At 41.8% G+C, this 20723-nt stretch overlaps 1 protein-coding gene across 5 annotated transcripts in view; it reads right to left on the minus strand.

The window, feature by feature from the left end:
• The window catches only part of PTPRG (protein tyrosine phosphatase receptor type G), a 775417-nt gene that overhangs the window by 299546 nt on the left and 455148 nt on the right, over window positions 1–20723 (minus strand). For all 5 annotated transcript variants that reach the window (XM_070359914.1, XM_070359913.1, XM_070359912.1 and 2 more), the window contains one exon: window positions 18264–18412. In XM_070359914.1, the coding sequence (XP_070216015.1) occupies window positions 18264–18412 (149 nt within the window). The remainder of the gene's footprint in view (window positions 1–18263; window positions 18413–20723) is intronic.

The raw sequence follows: 20723 nt of genomic DNA on the forward strand, positions 1-20723 counted from the left end.
CGAGCCTATAAAACTATGCACATCATGTTGGCATTTCTAAAGAGTGCTACATGTTTGCCAGAAAAACACGTCCTTTCTTAACTAGTCTATTGCTTGAGTTACTTTATAATGAACATATATTATTTGAAAATCAAAAAACTACAAAACTATTTGCATATTAAGAAAAAAATATTTCTTATGTTTTCAATATGCCGCCTTTGTACTTGTTTCTGCTTAGGAAAAAAAGGTCTCAGAAATGACATTAAATTAGATTCATTGTTCTGCTTATTTTTTTCCCCCAGATCTTAAAGTAAAATGTATTAATTATGAAAAATTGGTAGACAGTAGCAATGACAAGAAAATTAAAATTTTTGAAGAAGTGAAAAATATTTTAAAACTTGGAAAATGTACATAGTATGTGAAGTAATAAAGCAGGTGATGATTGTATTCACTTTCATACTGACCAGAGTTATATCTTTTCTCACCCTCCTGCCAAATATTGGAAGGAAACAGATCAAAATGGTAACAGGGATCATTCTGTGATCAGTAGAAAACGGCATTTAAACTCAGACTATTAGCCTTCGTAGATGATTTCTACCAAGACAACTTCAGGCTCTACTGAGATGTGTCTCAGGATCTCTCTAACCTCACTTTTCTTACAGAAAAATAGAGATATTTGTTATTAACTGCTGTTTTCATGGAAGGATATTTTTAATAAGTGATGACTGAATGACATAATTTGTGAAGAACACTCTAAGTATACATAGGAAGTGCTTTTTGCAAAGTTAACCATCTTTATCATCCCAGGTGCCGTTTTCGATGGCAGAACTTGGAGTGTAGCTTTTACTTCTCAACATCTGACTCAGAAGTTCCCTGGAGGGACTGAGAAAATTAGATGTTGAAAAATCCCCCCTGAATTATTTGATACAGAAGCAGCCATGGTAGGTACATGCTCCTGACTTGCGTGCTGTGCCTGAGCTGTAACCAGTTTCTTTAGTAGGGTCAGCTTCTACTGGTCTTGGTTCCATTCTGGGCTCCCAATGAGACTCGGTGAGACTCCGTCCACAAATATCGAGACTCACTCTTACACTATGCATACCCCACTGTTCAGTCAGATCATCTGCTCTCCAGGTGTGGCTGGCTCACTGACAGCCAGGTCTAATCACTACTGGATTGAAGGCCTCCTCTCTCCAATCCTTCCCTGGTAGCTCAGTTGGTAAAGAATCCGCCTGCAATGCAGGAGACCCTAGTTCAATTCCTGGGTCAGGCAGATAACCCTGGAGAAGGGATAGGCTACCCACTCCAGTATTCTTGGGCTTCCCTGGTGGCTCACCTGGTAAAGAATCTGCCTGCAATGCCGGAGACCTGGGTTCGATCCCTGGGTTGGGAAGATCCCCTGGAAAAGGGAAAGGCTACCCACTCCAGTATTCTGGCCTGGAGAAGTCCATCGGATCGCAAAGAGTCGGACATGACTGAGCAACTTTCACTTTCTCTCCAATCCACACCCCCATTCATGTATCCAGACTTTCCTTCTCCCACGAGAACCAGTGTATCCAGTCTTGTCCACCTTTGTTCACTCAGAGTTGACCTCCTTTGCATCTTTTATTTTGGTAGCACAGTGCAGCATGTGGGATCTTAGTCCCCTGACCAGTAATCAAACCCACGTCCCCTGCATTGGAAGCGAGGAGTCTTAACGACTGGACCACCAGGGAAGGCCCTCTTTTGCATCTTATTCTTTTTGAGCTACCTCTGAAGCAGGATCTGTTCAGTTTCATTCATGTGTTCAAGACATAAAACTCTCATATATATATTGCTCTTCCCTTATATTAGCATTTGAAGAGGCAGCAATACTTAAACTCAGAAGAATTTGAGCCACCAAACCTTAAGATAAACCTGGCGATCCACAATCATTCAAAGAGACTGGGCTTCTTAAAAGAGGCAGCATCACCCCCAGGATCTACAAATCATTTTCTTTTTCTTTAAACTCCAAATCCAGTGCTGGCTTCCATCACAGGATTCTAGTAAACTCTACAAAGGAGACAGAGTATGTGAGCATGTGAGCCCAGGGGAGAGGCATGGTGCCCACAGGAGGAATACACAGCATTTTACTGCAATGTCAAAATACCGACAATTAATGAAGCATTTTTGTTTATTTTTTTTTCCTTCACTTACCATTAATTAGGAATGAGTGGAAACCACTTGAACTTGGTTTAGGAAAATTAAAAAATGCTGCCTTGATTTTGATGTAAATACCAGTTGAGATTCTCTCTGCTGATCTCTCAGGTGCCCTGAAGTCAAGGGGCTTATTTATCTTGTTCACTATGAAATCTCCTAATGCTCAACACAGTGTCTAGTTCTAGACAAACACAGAGGAAGGCACTGGTCTGGGATGCGGGCGAGAGTGAGGCAGAGGAGGGGAACTGGCAACCTCATCATCCTTGTGTGTGGATATAGGAGAACCTTCAAGCGAATAAATTGGTGGAGAAATGCTACACTTAATTCTCAGGGCTTTAGTTCATGAATGAAACTGATAATCTCAATCTACAATTCCCAAAGGCATGCCTTTTAAACTCTGCTACAGTAATTGCTCATGTACATATTAACAGCTCTCAAAAACCTGGACCTCACTGACTAATTGGAACAATCTGTCTTGATATGTAGATGTAATGGTTGTTAATATAAGAGCTCCACTCTGGCAGAACAGACCTTAAAAAGATCATTTTTCCAAGCTATATGACTAGCCCTCAGCCTAGCAGCATGAGGCAACGGAATGAACGTGTTTATTGGGGAGTAACTAATTCATTTGGGTCTTTCACATCCTTAATACAAGAGGAAGTCTGAGAGGAGAGGGTAGGATTTGTTTCTTTATAGGTCCTTTATAGGAATGAATTATAACTTTTTATTCTCAGGGATTAGAGTTCCTCACCCTGAAGTCACTGAGAGGACAAGATGAAGATTCAAAATGAGGACGTTGGTTTCTTAATATGTACTCTGCTCAACCATTTATGGCATCGTATCCATGGGCACAAAGATGAAGCAGTGACCAAGACAGACAGACTCCTCTCTCCTCCAGAAGCTTACATGCCGCATACAGGGGTAGGGGAGGTGGTAAGTGAATAAACAAGTAAACAAATCAATAACCAATTTCAAAAAGTGATAGGCATTATGAAGAAAATGAAACGGGGTAAATAGGAAAGAAAGTGGCTGAGTTGGGAGGGGAGTAAGCATGCAATGGTAGTTGTAATGGGTAGGATTAGGGAAGGAATGAGCAAGGGAAAGGGACAACCAGGGAGTGAATATTCTCCACTGAGAAGCAACCAGTGAAAGCAGAGGAGTCAGGAGGGCAGGAGCCAGATGAAGTGGGAGTCTGTAAGGTGAGGCAGGATTTGGGGATTTGTTCGACATGGGATCAGAAACCACTGGAAGATTTTAAAGAAAAAATATAATGCAATTCAAGGATTTAAAACTGTCGATATTGATTAAGGAGTGGATTGTTATGGAGAGGGGTGGATGGGCAAGACAGACCTTAGAAGAAATTACAGCAATGGTCAGAGATGGGGATAGCTGAAACCTGGGTGGAAATAGTGGCAAAGACAATAAACTGATGGATTAAGGATCTGCTGCCACATAGAAGGAGCAGATTTGTACATAATAAGGGGAATGGGGAATATTGAACATACTCTTAGAATGTTCCAGTTCTGCTGCAGCATGCCACATCTACTAATTCAAAGGAACCTTCCAGGACGGGGTTTGTTTCATCATTGTCATCTTTAATCATTTCTCCATGCTACGTTCTTCCTTAGTGTATACCTAATAGTATATACTTAGGAATATACTTACAAGCATCACTACGAACTAAGCTAGTGGAGGTGATGGAATTCCAGTGGAGCTATTTCAAATCCTAAAAGATGATGTTGCGAAAGTGCTACACTCAATACGCCAAAAAATTTGGAAAACTCAGCAGTGGCCACAGGACTGGAAAAGGGCAGTTTTCATTCCAATACCAAAGAAAGGCTATGCCAAAGAATGCTCAGACCACCGCAAAATGGCACTCATCTCAAATGCTAGTAAAGTAATGCTCAAAATTTTCCAAGCCAGGCTTCAGCAATACGTGAACCATAAACTTCCAGATGTTCAAGCTGGATTTAGAAAAGGCAGAGCCAGAGATCAAATTGCCAACATCTGCTGGATCATCAAAAAAGCAAGAGAGTTCCAGAAAAACATCTACTACTGCTTTACTGACTATGTCAAAGCCTTTGACTGTGTGGACCACAACAAACTGTGGAAAATTCTGAAAGAAATGACCATACCAGACCACCTGACCTGCCTCTTGAGAAATGTGTATGCATGTCAGGAAGCAACAGTTAGAACTGGATATGGAAAACCAGACTGGTTCCAAATAGGGAAAGGAGTTCGTCAAGCCTGTATATTGTCACCCTTATTTAACTTATATGCAGAGTACATCATGAGAAACGCTGGGCTGGAAGAAGCACAAGCTGGAATCAAGATTTCCGGGAGAAATATCAATAACCTCAGATATGCAGATGACACCACCCTTATGGCAGAAAGTGAAGAGGAACTCAAAAGCCTCTTGATGAAGGTGAAAGAGGAGAGTGAAAAAGTTGGCTTAAAGCTCAACATTCAGAAAATGAAGATCATGGCATCTGGTCCCATCACTTCATGGCAAATAGATTGGATAACAGTGGAAACAGTGAGAAACTTTATTTTGGGGGCTCCAAAATCCCTGCAGATGGTGACTGCAGCCATGAAATTAAAGGGAAAAAAGTTATAATCAACCTAGACAGCATATTAAAAAGCAGGGATATTACTTTGCCAACAAAGGTCCATCTAGTCAAAGTTATGGTTTTTCCAGTAGTCATATATGGATGTGAGAGTTGGACTATTAAGAAAACTGAGTGCCAAAGAATTGATGCTTTTGAACTGTGGTGTTGGAGGAGACACTTAAGAGTCCCCTGGACTGCAAGGAGATCAAATCAGTCAATTCTTAACGAGATCAGTCCTGAATATTCATTGGAAGGACTGATGCTAAAGCTGAAACTCCAATACTTTGGCCACCTGATGTGAAGAGCTGACTCATTTGAAAAGACGCTGATGCTGGTAAAGATTGAAGGCAGGAGGAGAAGGGGACGACAGAGGATGAGATGGTTGGATGGCATCACCGACTCAATGGACCTGAGTTTGGGTAAACTCCGGCAGTTGGCGATGGATAGGGAGGCCTGGCGTGCTGCAGTCCATGGGATCACAAAGAGCTGGACACGACTGAGAGACTGAACTGAACTGAATAGTATATACTCAAAACTTGTGTATAACACCTATTATGCAAATACCATTTGAATACTATAAAACATTCAAGAAAGATATAAAAGTATATTTAAAAGCTAAATGAAATACAAGAAAATCCTAAGACTAGTGACTCATCAACAGTTTTTCTCTCCTCAAATTGTCTTTTTTTTTCCCCAATCAAGACATACAAACTTTTTCTCCTGAGATAACATCAATATGATACCTCCCTTGATTAACACACTCTTCCGTCAAATAATAGGAATTCAGTCTCTTCCCACTGGTGCCATCTACAGCACACACATCCTAGGATACTCTCAGAATACTACAGTCATCTTCTGACTTCTGTTCCCTACACTCAAGTGCACCCACAAAGATCCTTCTCAAATATAAGCCAGATAATGTCGCTCCTCTGGTTACTCACCTGGAGACAAAGCCACGGAGCTTCACACAGTCCACGAGAGCTCGTATCATCAGGACCTTGACTATTTTGCTGACTTTGTTCCTATCACTCTGCCCCTTGCTTGCTCAAGCAGGAGAGGCGGGCTTCTGTCTCAGGGCCATAGCACCTATTAAAATAAAGGTTCCCTGAGGCCAGGGCATTTTCTGGTCCATGTAGAGAAGGCTCTGTATGCTAACTTAACAAGCAAACATTGGTGATAATTCAGAAACATAAAGGAAGTTATTTAAACATGTGTATAGATAGCAGCTAGACATCAGAAGGAGCTGTCCTTGAAACTATGAGACGCTGCATGTCCCCGAGTATTTATTCTCCTCCTCATTAGTTTATCAGAAGGCATAAATAAGAGGAATTCCATGGTCACCTAAGCTTTGGAAATTCCAAGTCAGATGAAAATTAAGCAGGCTACTCTATTGAAATATTCTTCAAGTATTACCAAATTAGCTTACTCTCAAGCTATTAATATAAGAGGAAAACATATCAAGCAGGATTTCCTACATCTATCTGACCACAGATCACTCTTTATACATTTAGACCCACTAACAAGAAGGAAAAGGGTGACAGAGGATGAGGTGGTTGGATGGCATCACCAACTCAATGCACATGAGTTTGAGAAAACTCTGGGAGATGGTGAAAGACAGGGAAGCCTGGCGCACTGCAGTCCATGGGGTCTCGGAGAGTCAGACACGACTTAGCGAAGAAACAACAACAATCTAGAAAATAGACCAAAGACGTATTTTCCCAAGGGCACTGCCTATGTATAGTTATGATATTTCAGCCCATATTGGCCAGAAAAATAAACATATTTAAGGTGACATAAAACAAGAAAAGAAAAAAGAAAGAGACAAGGAGATAGAGACAGGCAAAATTAAAGTCAGAGGCAGCATGAGCAATGTCAGAAAATCACAGGATGAGTTTTTTTCCCCCTCACCCTGAGCTTTTCTTGATCAGAGAATGGCCAACTCCAAGGCATAAATTAAGAAGATTCCATGAATGTTGAACTTTATTAACCTAAGCAGTAAAGGTTTTAATAGGGAAATTAAAAAACCGAAGCTCAATCTGAATAGAAAGGGCTGGGATTTAGAAGATATTTTACTATTAACCCAAGTATCTTTCATGTATTAACCTGAGTTTTACAGCCCAGTCTTCTAAGACATCCTCAAACATTCAGGAGATAAAATTTTGCATTTTTAACTAAAACGGGGTTTTGGTGACTTTGCACAGCTAGGCCTCAGTACATCACAGGAAATGTACCCAGACTGGTATCTCTGCTGCACAAACAGGGTGCCAGGCCATGCAACTGGAGCAGGAAGCTGTAGGGATCTGCTCCCATCTCATTAAACGGGGATGCAATGAAATTCTATGCCCGGGATTTGACGGGGAGGGGGGAAACAGACTTTCTTTCAATCCTGACTTCTTTCTATTCCTTATAAATGTTTCTGACTGTCCGTTGTGAGAGATGCTGACACTAAAGAACTAGATAAAGGCTTTAGATTTAAGATGACTTGAAACCTTCCTGCTCAAATTTTGACAGGATCAAAAAAAAAAAAGTGATGGTGGTGTCTGTGCTGGTGTGTGTTTCTGAGTCCAATGTCCATAAATCCCGATCCGATCTGGCTGCCTGAGGTCCATCCCTGCCCCCAGGGCACAAAGGTCTCCCCAGCAAGCTTTATTGGACTTCCTCAGCCTGGAAATGGATTCCGAGAAGAATAGTGCTCACAGCCCCAGGAATGAAGGTCGTAAAATTAAACAATGGGAAATGACCCGAAAGTCTATAAAGGAACAAAAGAAACCCTATATCACATCCAGGGGAAGGCTTCTCAACAACCAACTCAGATCCCAACACAAAAGTGAACTACAGAGTCTGTTTTATTGTTGGGAGAGCAGAAGTGCAAAAATTACCAGAAATTCAGCACAAAGATTCCTCTTAAAGAATCCCTGCTACTCTTTTGTCTAGTTTATTAACTGTGTGTGCTGTTTTAAGTTGCTTCATTCCTGTCTGACCCTCCGACCCCATGGATTATAGCCCACCAGGCTCCTCTGTCCGTGGGATTCTCCAGGCAACAATAGTGGAGTGGGAAGCTGTTTCCTTCTCCAGAGTATCTTCCTAACCCAGGGATCAAACCAGGTCTTCCGCATTGTAAGCAGATTCTTTACCATTTGAGCCCCCAGGAAAGCCCAGCAATACTGGAGTGGGTAGCCTATCCCTTCTCCAGGGGATCTTCCCAACCCAGGGATCAAACTGGTATCTCTGGCATTGTAGGAGGATGGATTCTTTACCAGCTGAGCTACCAGGGAAACCCCAGTTTATTATCTAGATTTTGCTATTGAGGTCTGGTGCTCTCAAGTCTTGCACATTGTAGGTACAGTAGCCACAAGCTGTACGTGGATCTTGAGCCTCTGAAATGCAACCAGTCTGACTTGAGAGGATCTCTTAAATGTAAAATACACATCGATTAAAAAAAAAAAAAGAATGTGAAATATCTCAGCTTTTAATCCTCATTACATGTTGAAATCCTCCAAGCCAGGCTGCAACAGTACGTGAACCAAGAACTTCCAGATGTATAAACTGGATTTAGAAAAGGCAGAGGAACCAGATATCCCATTGCCAACAATCACTGGCTCATAAAAAAAGCCAGAGAATTCCAGAGAAGCATCTACTTCTGCTCCATTGACTACACCAAAGCCTTTGACTGTGTGGATCACAACAAACTGTGGAAAATTCTTCAAGAGATGGGAATACCAGTCCAACCGTACCTGCCTCCTGAGAAATCTGTATGCAGGTCAAAAAGCACCAGTTAAAGCCAGACATGGAACAAACTAGTTCCAAATTGGGAAAGGAGTACATCAAGACTGTATATTGTCACTCTGCTTATTTAACTTCTATGCAGAGTATATCACAGGAAATGCCAGGCTGGATGAAGCACAAGCTGGAATCAAGACTGCTGGGAGAAATATCAATAACCTCAGATATGCAGATGACAACACCTTTATGGTAGAAAGCAAAGAAGAACTAAAGAGCCTCTTGATGACAGTGAAAGAGGAGAGTGAAAAAGCTGGCTTAAAACTCAACAGTCAAAAACAAAGATCATAACATCCGGTCCCATCACTTTATGGCAAAGAGATGGGGAAGCAATGGAAACAGTGACAGACTTTATTTTCTCGGGCTCCAAAATCACTGCAGATGGTGACTACAGCCATGAAATTAAAAGATGCTTGCTCCTTGGAAGAAAAAGCTATGACAAACCTAGACTGCATATGAAAGAGCAGAGATATCATTTGGCCGACAAAGGTCTGTATAGTCAAAGCTATGGTTTTTCCAGTAGTCATGTTCTGCTGTGAGAGTTGGACCATAAAGAAGGCTGAGCGCCAAAGAATTGATTCTTTCTAACCGTGGTGTTGGAGAAGACTCTTGAGAGCCCCTTGGCAGGCGAAGAGATCAAACCAGTCAATCCTAAAGGAGATCAACCCTGAATATTCATTTGAAGAACTGATGCTAAAGCTCCAATACTTTGGCCACCTGATGAAAAGAGCTGATTTATTGGAAAAGACCCTGATGCTGGGAAAGACTGAAGGTAGGAGGAAAAGGAGACAACAGAGGATGAGATGGTTGGATGGTATCACCAACTCAATGGACATGAGTTTGAGCAAGCTCCAGGAGATGGTGAAGGAGAAGCCTGCTGTGCTACAGTCCATGGGGTCACAAAGAATCGGACACTACTGAGCAACTGCAAAACAACACGTTGAAATAGTAAAATTTTACTCATTGCAGCCCCATGGACTGTAGCCCACCAGGCTCCCTGGTCAACGGAATTCTCCGGGCAAGAATACTGGAGTGGGTAGCCCTATCCCTTTTTCAAGGGATCTTCCAGACCCAGGGATTGAACCTGCATCTCCTGCATTGGCAGGTGGATTCTTTACCACTAGTGTTGCCCAGGAAGCCCCAAATTTTTAAATAACTTGGTGAAAATAATAGATAATTAAAATTGTAACAGTGATAATTATTATATAAATTAAAGGAAATAAAATGAATTATTAAAATCAAATTAAAACACTTCTTCTTAACTCTTTTAAAGTGGCTACCCCAAATTTTAAATTACAACGTATGGCTGATATTATACTATCAGTGTCGCTCTCTACACAATAGAGAATAGACTAAAGTGGTCAAGCCGGATAAAACATGTAGTGCTTGCTACAGATATCTCCAGGCAAGGAGCTGATGGCATTTTCTGTTCACTTCTCCTCTTTTTTTTTTTTTTTTTTTTTACTGTATGTTTTACTGCTGGTTCAATCATCTTTGGACATTTTAAGTTCTCTGATTTTTTTTCTCCTGTTATACAATAAACAGTGGTTATGATGTCAACAAAACTATTTCTACTGCTGACACTAAAAACAACCTACAGTGATGATAAGAAAAACAGTGAAATAACTTATCAAATAAAATGAATGGTCATTATTGGAACCAAGATTCTGGAGTACTAACAGTAAACCTCAGCTAAGCCATTTAGCGTCCCAGAAGGTCAGCTGTGCCATGTTACATGGTTATCATGAGAGCACCGCCTTCATAAGGCACATGAGAAAATTAAACATCTGAAACATTCTAGGCACAAGTAACACTTATTAAATGGTGTCTGTAGTATCGCTGTTACACAATCATAACTACCAGTGAGACAGGTCGGAACCTGGGACCCTGAGCTGCAGTGCTTACACCTGGACAAATGTCTCCTCAAGCAACAAAATACAAAGAAACTATAAGAGTCTAAAAATAACCAGGGACTTCCAGTGGTTAAGAATCCACCTGTCAATGCAGGAGACAGGGATTTGATCCCTGGTCTGGGACAACCCCACATGCTAGAAAGCAAGGAACCCTGTGTGCAGCGACCACTGAGCCCACAAGGTCTAGAGCCCGAGCTCTGCAGTAAGCGAAGTCACAGCAATGAGAAGCCCATGCACCACTGCAGGAGCCCCTGCTCACCACAGTCAGGGATAGCCCACATGCAGCAATGAAGATCCAGTGCAGCCAGAAATAAAAAAATTCAAAAATATAAATTAAAAAAATAAATAAAAATAACTGCATGAATGCAGCAGGCCCAGTTGTAACAATTATTAACAGTAAGATACCAAAGGGCCAAAACCAAACTGCCATTGCTGATATGCAAGAGCAAAAGCAAGGTGTGATCCCCGTGTGCAGCAGCAGCCAGGGCGAGGCAGGCCACCAAAGCCAACCCTCCAGCCTGACCCACCAATCTGCCCTCACCCTCACCCCTTTTAAGGAACCCGCCCAACCTCTTCGGGTTCCCTCAGCACTCTTTCCAGTGAAGCGATGCTTGAATTCCACCCGTGGCCTTATCACTTTCTACTGAATCACGAGTCCAAGGACCTGAGTCGGTAACAGCAGCCCCACCTCTGACACCATCATGGCCTCCCTAAGTCTTTTTCTTTGGTTGTCCAAGCCACCCTCCCCCACCCCCATCACGAAGTCTTCACATTTCTATATTGAGAATGTTTCCAATTTAACCAAGCTGCTTTTCAGAGAGTATCCTCTGCTTGTCTGAGCTTTTCAGTGCAATGCAACCAGTTGCCAGACCCCACATGACAGGGACACAGCATCAAGCAGTCCTGAGTCAAGTTCAGATCGCAGGATGACAGTGTGTGGTGAGGACTGTTGGACACCACGGACATCTTCACATAGGGGACCGAGACTGCTTCCGTCTCACAAAACCCACTCTCCGGCTCTGTACAGCCACGCCGGAGCTTCTCCACGGAGCATACTTTAGGTACTGTGTGTGCTTAGTCGCTCAGTCGTGTCCGACTCTTTGCAACCCCATGGACTGCAGCCGCCAGGCTCCCCTGTCCTTGGAGATAAGCATGAAGTCCTAGGGCCTCCTCAAATGTTCTTTTTAACACAGGTGTGCATGTGTGCACACTCGGTCATGTCTGACTCTTCTGCGACACCACGGACTAGCCTGCCAGGCTCTTCTGTCCGTGGATTTCCCAGACAAGAATACCGCCATTTCTTTCTCCAGGAGATCTTCCCAATAAGGGATCGAACCTGTATCTCCTGCATTGGCTGGCAGATTCTTTACTGCAGAGCCATCAGGGAAAGAAACCTAATTAACATGGGACATATGTATTACCAAAAAAAAAAAAAAAAAAATCAGCCAGATGGAAATTAAATATTTCATGGAATCCTTATTTCAATAAAGTCATTACTTGAAGTCCAACCAATTCCCTTGCCATGTGATGGAAGCCACTAAAGAAAAACAGGACACATCGCCGAAGAGCCAACACTAGACAACCAGGTAACAATTTCTGTAACACTTTCTATGTTCCAGGATGGGGCAAGACAAGGAAACCAGGTCCTGTCCTGAGTTCCACCGACTGAGGAAGCTCTGCATACAAAGCACCTTTTCCAAGAACCTGTAACAACTGCAGGAATTTACGTTAAGAACAAGCCAAGGCCAAAGAAAAAGGGTGGTACTGCAAAAATTATTTTTAGTAGAAAATTTCTCAATCTCCCTTTAATGACAGTTTCCTGTAATGACAAAGCAAGATAGCATCGAGTTTATAAAGACACTAAACAACTGTTCTGTGAACAAGCCTTGCTGGTTTTATAGTTTTCAACATGACAGAAATCCAAATCATCCTGTCTGTCCTCTGAAAACATTTATTTGAAGAGGACTCAACTTCTTACAAGGAATATGGACTGAGGGAGGAGAGGAGAAAGTTATGAACCTCATTTCCGCAAGAGTGATATGCCTAACTTACACTGACAAAGGAGGGAGACAGCAGTTATGTAAGTTCAGAAAAATACCAATTTAAACAAAGGTAAACACACTTCCACTTCCCTGGGGGCTCAGGCAGTAAAGTGTCTGCCTGCAATGTGGGAGACCTGTGTTCGATCCCTGGGTCAGGAAGATCCCCTGGAGAAGGAAATGGCAGTCGACACCAGTACTCTTGCCTAGAAAACTCCATGGACAGGGGAGCCTGGTAGGCTACAGTCCATGGGGTCGGAAAGAGTTGGACACGACTGAGCGACTTCACTTTCACTTTTCAAACACATTTCCTCAATGGAGGACTTCTAATAATCTTTGGAATGCCATTGCATACAGTAAGTCTTCAAGAAGGCATTTCATATGTCAACCTTTATTTCCAGCTGAAAAAAAAAAGAAATTCATACAAGAGTAATGGGCAAATTGCCTTCAGCCCACTTAATCTCTTCTCACGCTTGTAGCTAGGACTCCACGTGGCAGTTCAAACCCCAGCCGGACTGGTCCACATCTGAGTTATGCAGTAACTGCCATGCTTGTATGAGTGGAGAGACGGTGACAGAGTGTGATGCCTCTGTGTGTGTCACAAGAGCATGAGTGCACTCTTACCACACCCATCTTACAGATGGCACGGCTGAGCTTCTGGGATGCTAAGTGCCCCGGCTGAAGTGTAGTGTTAGAACTCGAGAATCTGGGTCCCAATGTCTCCAAAATCTTAACTAGGATTCATTTTTACTTGTACATTATGTCACTGTTTTTCTTGTAATCACTTTAGGTTGTTTTTAGCATCTTACCTGGGAGAAGGAAGGCAGATGTGAGCTACTGGACATAACCTAGGGGTTTAAGGCAAGTCAACTATCCAACCAGAACAGGACAGAAGCACTGGAAAAACAAGATTCATTTCACAAAATGAAAGGAAAATCATCAGGCTGACTCTAAGCACAAAGGTAGGTGTTGAGCAGACAAGAACGAATACAGAGTAGGTCCAGGTAACATATCCACAGATGTGGATACGGAGAATGCAGCCTCAAACAGAACGTTAAAATGGGACTGAATCACACACTGAGGTCAGGCTAACACTAGCACCTTCTTGCCCCCTGGACAAAACCTAACTTTGACTAAGAATGTTGTATGGTATCACGGCTGAGCAGAGCAGGCAGCAGGACGAGAAGGGTACCCAGACGTACACAGCCCATCAGGGAGACAAAGAATTTAGTGCGTGCTTGTGTCATGGGTGGAAATAACCTACACTCTTTGGAACATAAACCAGGGCCACACTGTGGACCAATTTTTAAAATGTCTGATAAATCCTTTATCAGTGACTACGAAACCTCAAAAGCTTCTGAGATCAAAGTTGTTATTATTGATATTTATAACTTTGGTGCAAAACTAATTCAGTAGTAAAATCAGAGGTGGAGAGACATGAAGCTACTTAGAATATTGATATTTCCTACTTGTGTGAATATTCATCTGCATGCTGCAGAAATATAAATGTATTCAAGGGGTATAGTCCTAGACCCCACTATGTGTCTTCTGTAAATATATATGACATATGCACCATCATGCCTTTCTAAAAAAGATACTGAATTCTAAAACATCTGGCCTCAAGGGTTTCAGCTAAGGCCCTGCGGACCTGCACCATATGGTAGTGTGTGCACGGTATGTATTAGGAAAAATGTCTTTGCTTCTACTCACTTGCTAAGATGCTCTAAACTGAACTGAAGTGAACCAGCTGTGAGTTTCACTGGAAAGGGCACACACAATCAATTTGGATCATTTAAGCTTATTGAAGACTTCAACTCATAAAGCACCGATAAGTCTGAATCAACAACTCCCATGATCTCTTATTGTAATAAACAAGATTTTAATTACCTCAGAAAATAAGCATGCAGTGAACCTCCACCTTAATGGAGCTCTCAGAGGGTTTCATCTGGAGGTTTCCGTTTGCATTAACTCTAACTTCAGTTATTAGCGAAAACACGGCATGATTCAATTCCTATTAGTGCTACATGAACCTTTATTTAAAACAGGGAATGAGTATGGAGTAGTGAGGATATTCAGGACACAGCCATCACAGATAACTGATTGAACAGATAAAACAAAGTGGAGTACCATGGAAAAACTCAAACAGAACCCCTATTCTAATCATAGGAATATTTTAAACCTTCTGACTTTAAGGATGCTTAATCACATCTGCAAAGTCCCGTTTGCTGGACAAAGTAACAAATAAGTTCACAGGTTTCAGAAATTAGTGAGTGAACATTGGGGGAGGGTATTATCCTATCAAAACCCCAACTGATCTCTCTTAATTGCTTAAAGGTACCTGTAAGTAAGTATCACCTGTTTCAGGGCCTTTGCACACCTCTGTTCTTTGGGCAGGCTCCAATTAATCTCTTCCCTCTTAATAAATACCTGTCTCCACCGATGTCTTCCATCTCACGACAAAATGCCCTTCTCCTTCAGAGACGGTTTCACAACCAATATTACAAACCCGTATATGTGAGTGTTTGGTCAATATCTGTGTCGTGACTCGAGTATAATTATCTCGATGAAAAGGCTCTCTGCCTCATCATTGTAACCCAGCATCCACATGACAGAAGGCACTCCAGACAAATCTGCTTCTAGGCAAGAGATAAAACTGAATACTAGGAGGTAAGTGCATCTGAGGACCCAAAGTGGGTCTAGTCTCCTAGCCTTGTCATCTGATTTCGACTTTCTTTTCTAATTTTAACAGAGCTGTAAAGAATGCCACTATTGAAAGGCTTTTGTTTTGTTTTAACAAGGACATTTATTTCTTCTGTTAGGCTGGATGTTTTTAACTGCAGGAACAACAAGGCTGAGTCCAGGATTTCAGCCAGGAAAACACGGAGAGGTTTAATTTCTGAATGTGTACAAAGTTGTTGCAGATGACCTCAAAGAATTCCTGGGAAGCAGCAAAACATCCAAGGTTGGGTTTGTAGCAGTTTACCCTCAGGGAGCAGATCCAGAATCTCATGGGGCATAAACTTAAAATCCAATCTGCAGCGCTGGGGCCAAGGCAACTGAAGAAATAGGAAACACTCAAGGTCATGACTTTATCCCAAATGGAATCTAAAGGAACCAGGACTGGCAAGACTCTGACCCATGAGGCAAGAGAGGCAATTTCTTCTCTAAAAACCGCAGGAGGACGGAACAACTCTGCCATGAGGCTTCTTTAGTCAAATCTACTTAAAATGATGCCACACAAGTAAAGGAAGGCTGGATTCCACTACACACACAGCTTTCTCTTCCCGAGAGTCTCCCAATAGTGACAGTGGGCTGTCCTATGAATTGGGATGCGTAGCATCATCCCTGGCCTCTGCCCACTAGATGCTGGTAGCACACCACTGCCCACAACGGCGACAACCCCAAGTGTCCCCAGAAGATGCCTAATGTCCTCTGAAGGGGAGGATGATATCTCCAGTGGAGAATCAATGCTGTATTTGACCAATCCCAGCCCAATCGTCCACAATGTCTCTTCCTTCTCTGGCTCTCTATAAAAGACCAATAATATCCCCAATGCTGATAAATTACCATGTGGTACATTATGATTTTCTCCCTTTCATTTTAACATCTTGAAAAGCAGTGTAGTTATGTGGGAAGATATAAACCAAGTCTGAGATGTTCAAACAGTGTAAAAATCTCAGGAAGAGCTGGTGTTAATCAAGAGCTCCAAGCAATTTAATTCTTGTGCAAAAATGAGCAACATTTCTGTGCATATTTTACAACTAAATTTGATCCCGTTACCTTTGATCTCTGAAATTCAAGTTCCTCCAACTACAACCACTAAGTAATTTAACATATTTATCACATTAAAAAGAAAAACAAGTTAGGAACCAGATGGGTTTCAATGAAGCACCCAATTAATATAGGCAGCTTACCATCTGACATTACTGAGAAGAAATAAATTCAAAGAGCTTGGTCCAAAAGTAAGTCTGGGCATTGTAGCTGCCATTTCTAATTAGTTTCTAAATTTCATGGACCTTTTTGAGTTAAAAAAAATTCATTTAAAGCAATAAATTTTCAAAAGAATATGTATCTATTCTATTCATCTTTCCAGAATCAAACAGGAGGAGGAGACAGGCACTAGGAAATGTGATTTCAGCATGAGGCAGGCAGTTTCCAGTTTTTTCTTTCAGAGTTTGTCTTTTCCAAGCCAGCTGCCAAATTAAGTTTCCCAAACTTTCAAGTACATGTCTTTTGTCCAGATCAACATTAACTAGACAAATGGCAGCCTGATTCAAAGATAAAGAAGCTTTAGCGCAAACCTGGCTGGACAGAAACTTTCCCTTCAGCTGCACTGCCAACGCGAACTGGCCGACAGGAACAAAAGAGGAACCCCGAACCTCAAAACCTGATGCAACTTGGCTTCTAGGAATCAAGTTCTCCAAGTACAAATCAAGCTAAGATTTCTAAGAAATGATTCATTCAACATAAAAGGAGAAAAAGAGCCCATTAAGTAGAAACCCTACTCATAAGGCATAACATTAATGTGACTAGGACAGGAAGTCCCATGATAGAGGAATGCTAATGCAGAAAGAATTTTTAATACCGTGAATTCATCAGCTCAACAACAACAACAAAAATATGCAGCACTTTCTCAGAATGGTGATCTCTGGTTTCTCCAGCAATCATGGATGAGAGACAAATCAGTATGTGAATATAAACATGTATAAGCAAAGAAATACTATTCATTTCCACCTCTTGTAGAGATTTTTCACCTAAGCTTCAAAGTTACCTAAAAGGCCCATTCATGGGTTTGAGGAGTGAGGGTGAGTGACAAAACCCTACAGATTACGAGCAAATATGTGTGTGTACACATTTATATTTTTTCTCTATGGAGAAGGACTGAAAGTATTCATCAGATGACCCAAGTAGGTCATGACTTACTGAAGTCATAAAACCCTAAGAGAGTTGTCATTTCATGTTTTGAGTTCAGTCACAGGCTTGGGTACAAGCCTACCTACTTCCTTCACAAATCTGTAAAGCTTACCATGTGGGCATCCAAATAATCAACAAATACGCTTGTCCCAAGGAAAGAATATTTACATCCTGACTGTGATTAAAGATATAAAAAAATGAGGCTAGCAATGGAGCAGATGTGTTGTCCCCACCAAGATTAAAACAAGAGCTTGGAGAACTGAGCCTTCCCTCTCTCTCAAGTACATGTCTTGACCTACCGCACCCACCCTTTTGTCTGCATGGATCTCTGAGAAAACAGACATAGAGGCAAAATGACACCATTGATCCCAAAAAGGTAACAGTGAATCATATGACCAGTGGCCACAGCATCTTCTTCAGCAGCACACAAACCTTTCAAGCATCTTCCCTGTTGAGAGATGGTTCTGAGACTCCCATTCACAAATCAACTACCCCTTCACTTTTGTAAAAGGTCAAAACGAAGACAGAATTTCACTTTTAGAAAGCAGGGTTTCAGAAACGGACAGAGAGAAGAAATCGGGTCAAATAAAACCAAGGGTTTGAAATCATCCACCAAGGGTTTAAGTCGACTCAAATCACAATGTTTGTGACTTCTATATGCTGTGCCCATTAAACAAAGATGAGAAACTGGAGAACAGCTATCCTCTGTCATGCTATATATGTAGGATTTTCAGACACAAAGGAAAGAATGGTACAAGTTTTACACGCAAAATGTCTGGGGGATAAAGACAAAGCACTCCGTTACCGCCAAGGCCCAGGACCCAGCTGTCCCTGAAGCCTCAGGTTGCACTCACCTCCACGGGAAACCGTCTGCCGTTGACACTGTGTTCAGAGCCGGCAGAGCCATTGCTGTGGCCCCAGTGAAACTCCACCTTCTCAGCTTTGAATCTGCCAGGCAGGCCAGCGCCGCTGACAAAATAGTCGTCTTTCAGCAGGATGGCAACTGTGAAAAATAGGGTGCGGGGGTGAACAATGAGTTTCCAAACCAAACTGAAAAGATATCTTTTGCTACATTAAAAAAGCTCATGGTTATACGACGTGAATTATTTCCTCATGTACCTGTTAAAACGCAAACCCCAAACATCAGTTTGCACACATTAGCACATTCTAGGTGAAGAATGCTCTCAAGAGTCAGTTGACTCTAACTTCTGAAAATTCCCAGGGAATGGTCTCAGAATTTATCCATTTCATAGTTGGAAAAGAAAACACAAGCACACATCACAGACAATAACAGAATACGCTGCTTTGATTCAGGTCTCCTAAATCTGCTTGATGAGCAAAATTATTTCTCTTTCTTAAAACACTGATTCCTAGGGCTTCCCTAGTGGCTCAGCTGGTAAGCAATCTGCCTGCAGTGCAGGAGACCTGGGTTCGATCCCTGGGTTGGAAAGATCCCCTAGAGAAGGAAATGGCAAACCACTGCAGTATTCCTGCCAGGAGAATCCCACGGACAGAGGAGCCTGGCAGGCTACAGACCATGGGATCGCAGAGTCAGACACAGCTGAGTGACTCACACTTTCACTTCTTTCGCCTGGTGCCACCCCAAGATTCACTCTGGAATGAGATGGAAATACACACAGGCTGGATGCAAAAGACATGTTTCTTCAATCAGAAAACTTAGGCAACGTATCAAGTAATAATACTTGCAGGGTCTATAAATACTAAGGCGGGCTTTTCAGTGGTAAAAAATCTGTCTGCCGACGCAGGAGATCCAGGTTCAATCCCTGGGTCAGGAAGATCCCCTGGATGAGGAAATGGCAACCCACTCCAGCATCCTTGCCTGGGAAGTCCCATGGACAGAGAAGCCTGGCAGCCTACAGTCTATTGCGTTATAAAGAGTTGGACATGACTTAGTGACTACAAGAAACCAATATTGAGGCAACAATAAAGGGAAGACAGCCAGGGATGGGGAATGTGTTCATATTTGATACGGTGTACAGGGAAGTGCAGTCAAAATTCTCAGTAAGTCACTCAAATAACTGCGTTTTAGTAGATTTACTTTACTAAACTTTTGCTTAGCCCATCTGAAAAAAGGTCAATCAATTCAAATCCTAAATTTCAAAACCACATCTCTCTTCCTTAAAACCTGGAAAAGAAAAATCAAGAACCAAAAACATGGACTTATACTAGCAGAAAAATTATTTTTCCAAAAGGAATGTAATACCCAAGTGGATAAAAAGATTTTATTTTGTAAGTCATATATTTCCCCCTCCTTGTTGTTTGAACTGAATTCATTCATTCAAATACTTATTGGCTGCTAAATACACATTAAGTTCCAATCAATATATTAAATGGTTTGTGATCAAAAGCTAAGCTTTTTTAAGGCAGGGAAAACCAGGGAAAACCTTTCATATCCTCATCATCTGCTCTTCCTAAAGAGATCCCAGTTCGAGTCTTAGAGAGAAATTCTGCATGAAAATTAGGTCTCCATAAAAGATAGAGACTAAACTAATGACCCATTTCTAAAACAAGTATAATTAGTTTCAGCACTTCTCTATATTAAGGGAGCACTAAAAGGAAGTGAAGGAAACCTGTTTGTGTAAATCCCTTTTTACTGCATTCAAAAGGCAGTTTTCCTCCAACTTCTGAAAAATATTCAATTAGTAGAATGGAGATTAAAGGATAAGATGAAATAAAAGTGTTTCTTAAGCTGATTGAATATGCTACAGCTTTGTTCCACCTTTATTTCTGCTAGCATGGTTTAGAAGAAGGGTTGGCGAACTTCTTCTGTAAAAGGTTAAGACAAGACATACTGAAGGACTGGTGGGTCCTATGGCTCCTTTTCAACTACTTAACAGTGTTCATAACGCAGAAGCAGTGAAACACAGTAAGTAAATGCTCAGGTGAGGCTTTGTTCCAATAAAAACTTATCCATACTACAATTTGGATATAATTTTCACAGGTTATGGAATCTTTTTCTCCTTTCTTTTTTTAAATTTTCCCAACCACTAAAAAAAAGTAAGAACAAGCAGGAGGGGGTTGTCATTTGGTGATCTCTGTTGCTGCTGCTGCTAAGTCACTTCAGTCATATCCAACTCTATGCAACCCCATAGATGGCAGCCCACCAGGCTCCCCTGTCCCTGGGATTCTCCAGGCAAGAACGCTGGAGTGGGTGATCTCTAGGATATAATATTTTTAGAAGACTAACTATTATTTTGAACCTGCGTGCCAAAGCCAAAATACCTATGAATTCGCTCAGTAGTGTCCTAAACACTGTTGATGACTCTCAGCCGGTTACAGATTCTATACTTACC

The sequence above is a fragment of the Bos mutus genome, chromosome 22, assembly GCF_027580195.1.
Source record: "Bos mutus isolate GX-2022 chromosome 22, NWIPB_WYAK_1.1, whole genome shotgun sequence".
Lineage (NCBI taxonomy): Eukaryota > Metazoa > Chordata > Mammalia > Artiodactyla > Bovidae > Bos > Bos mutus.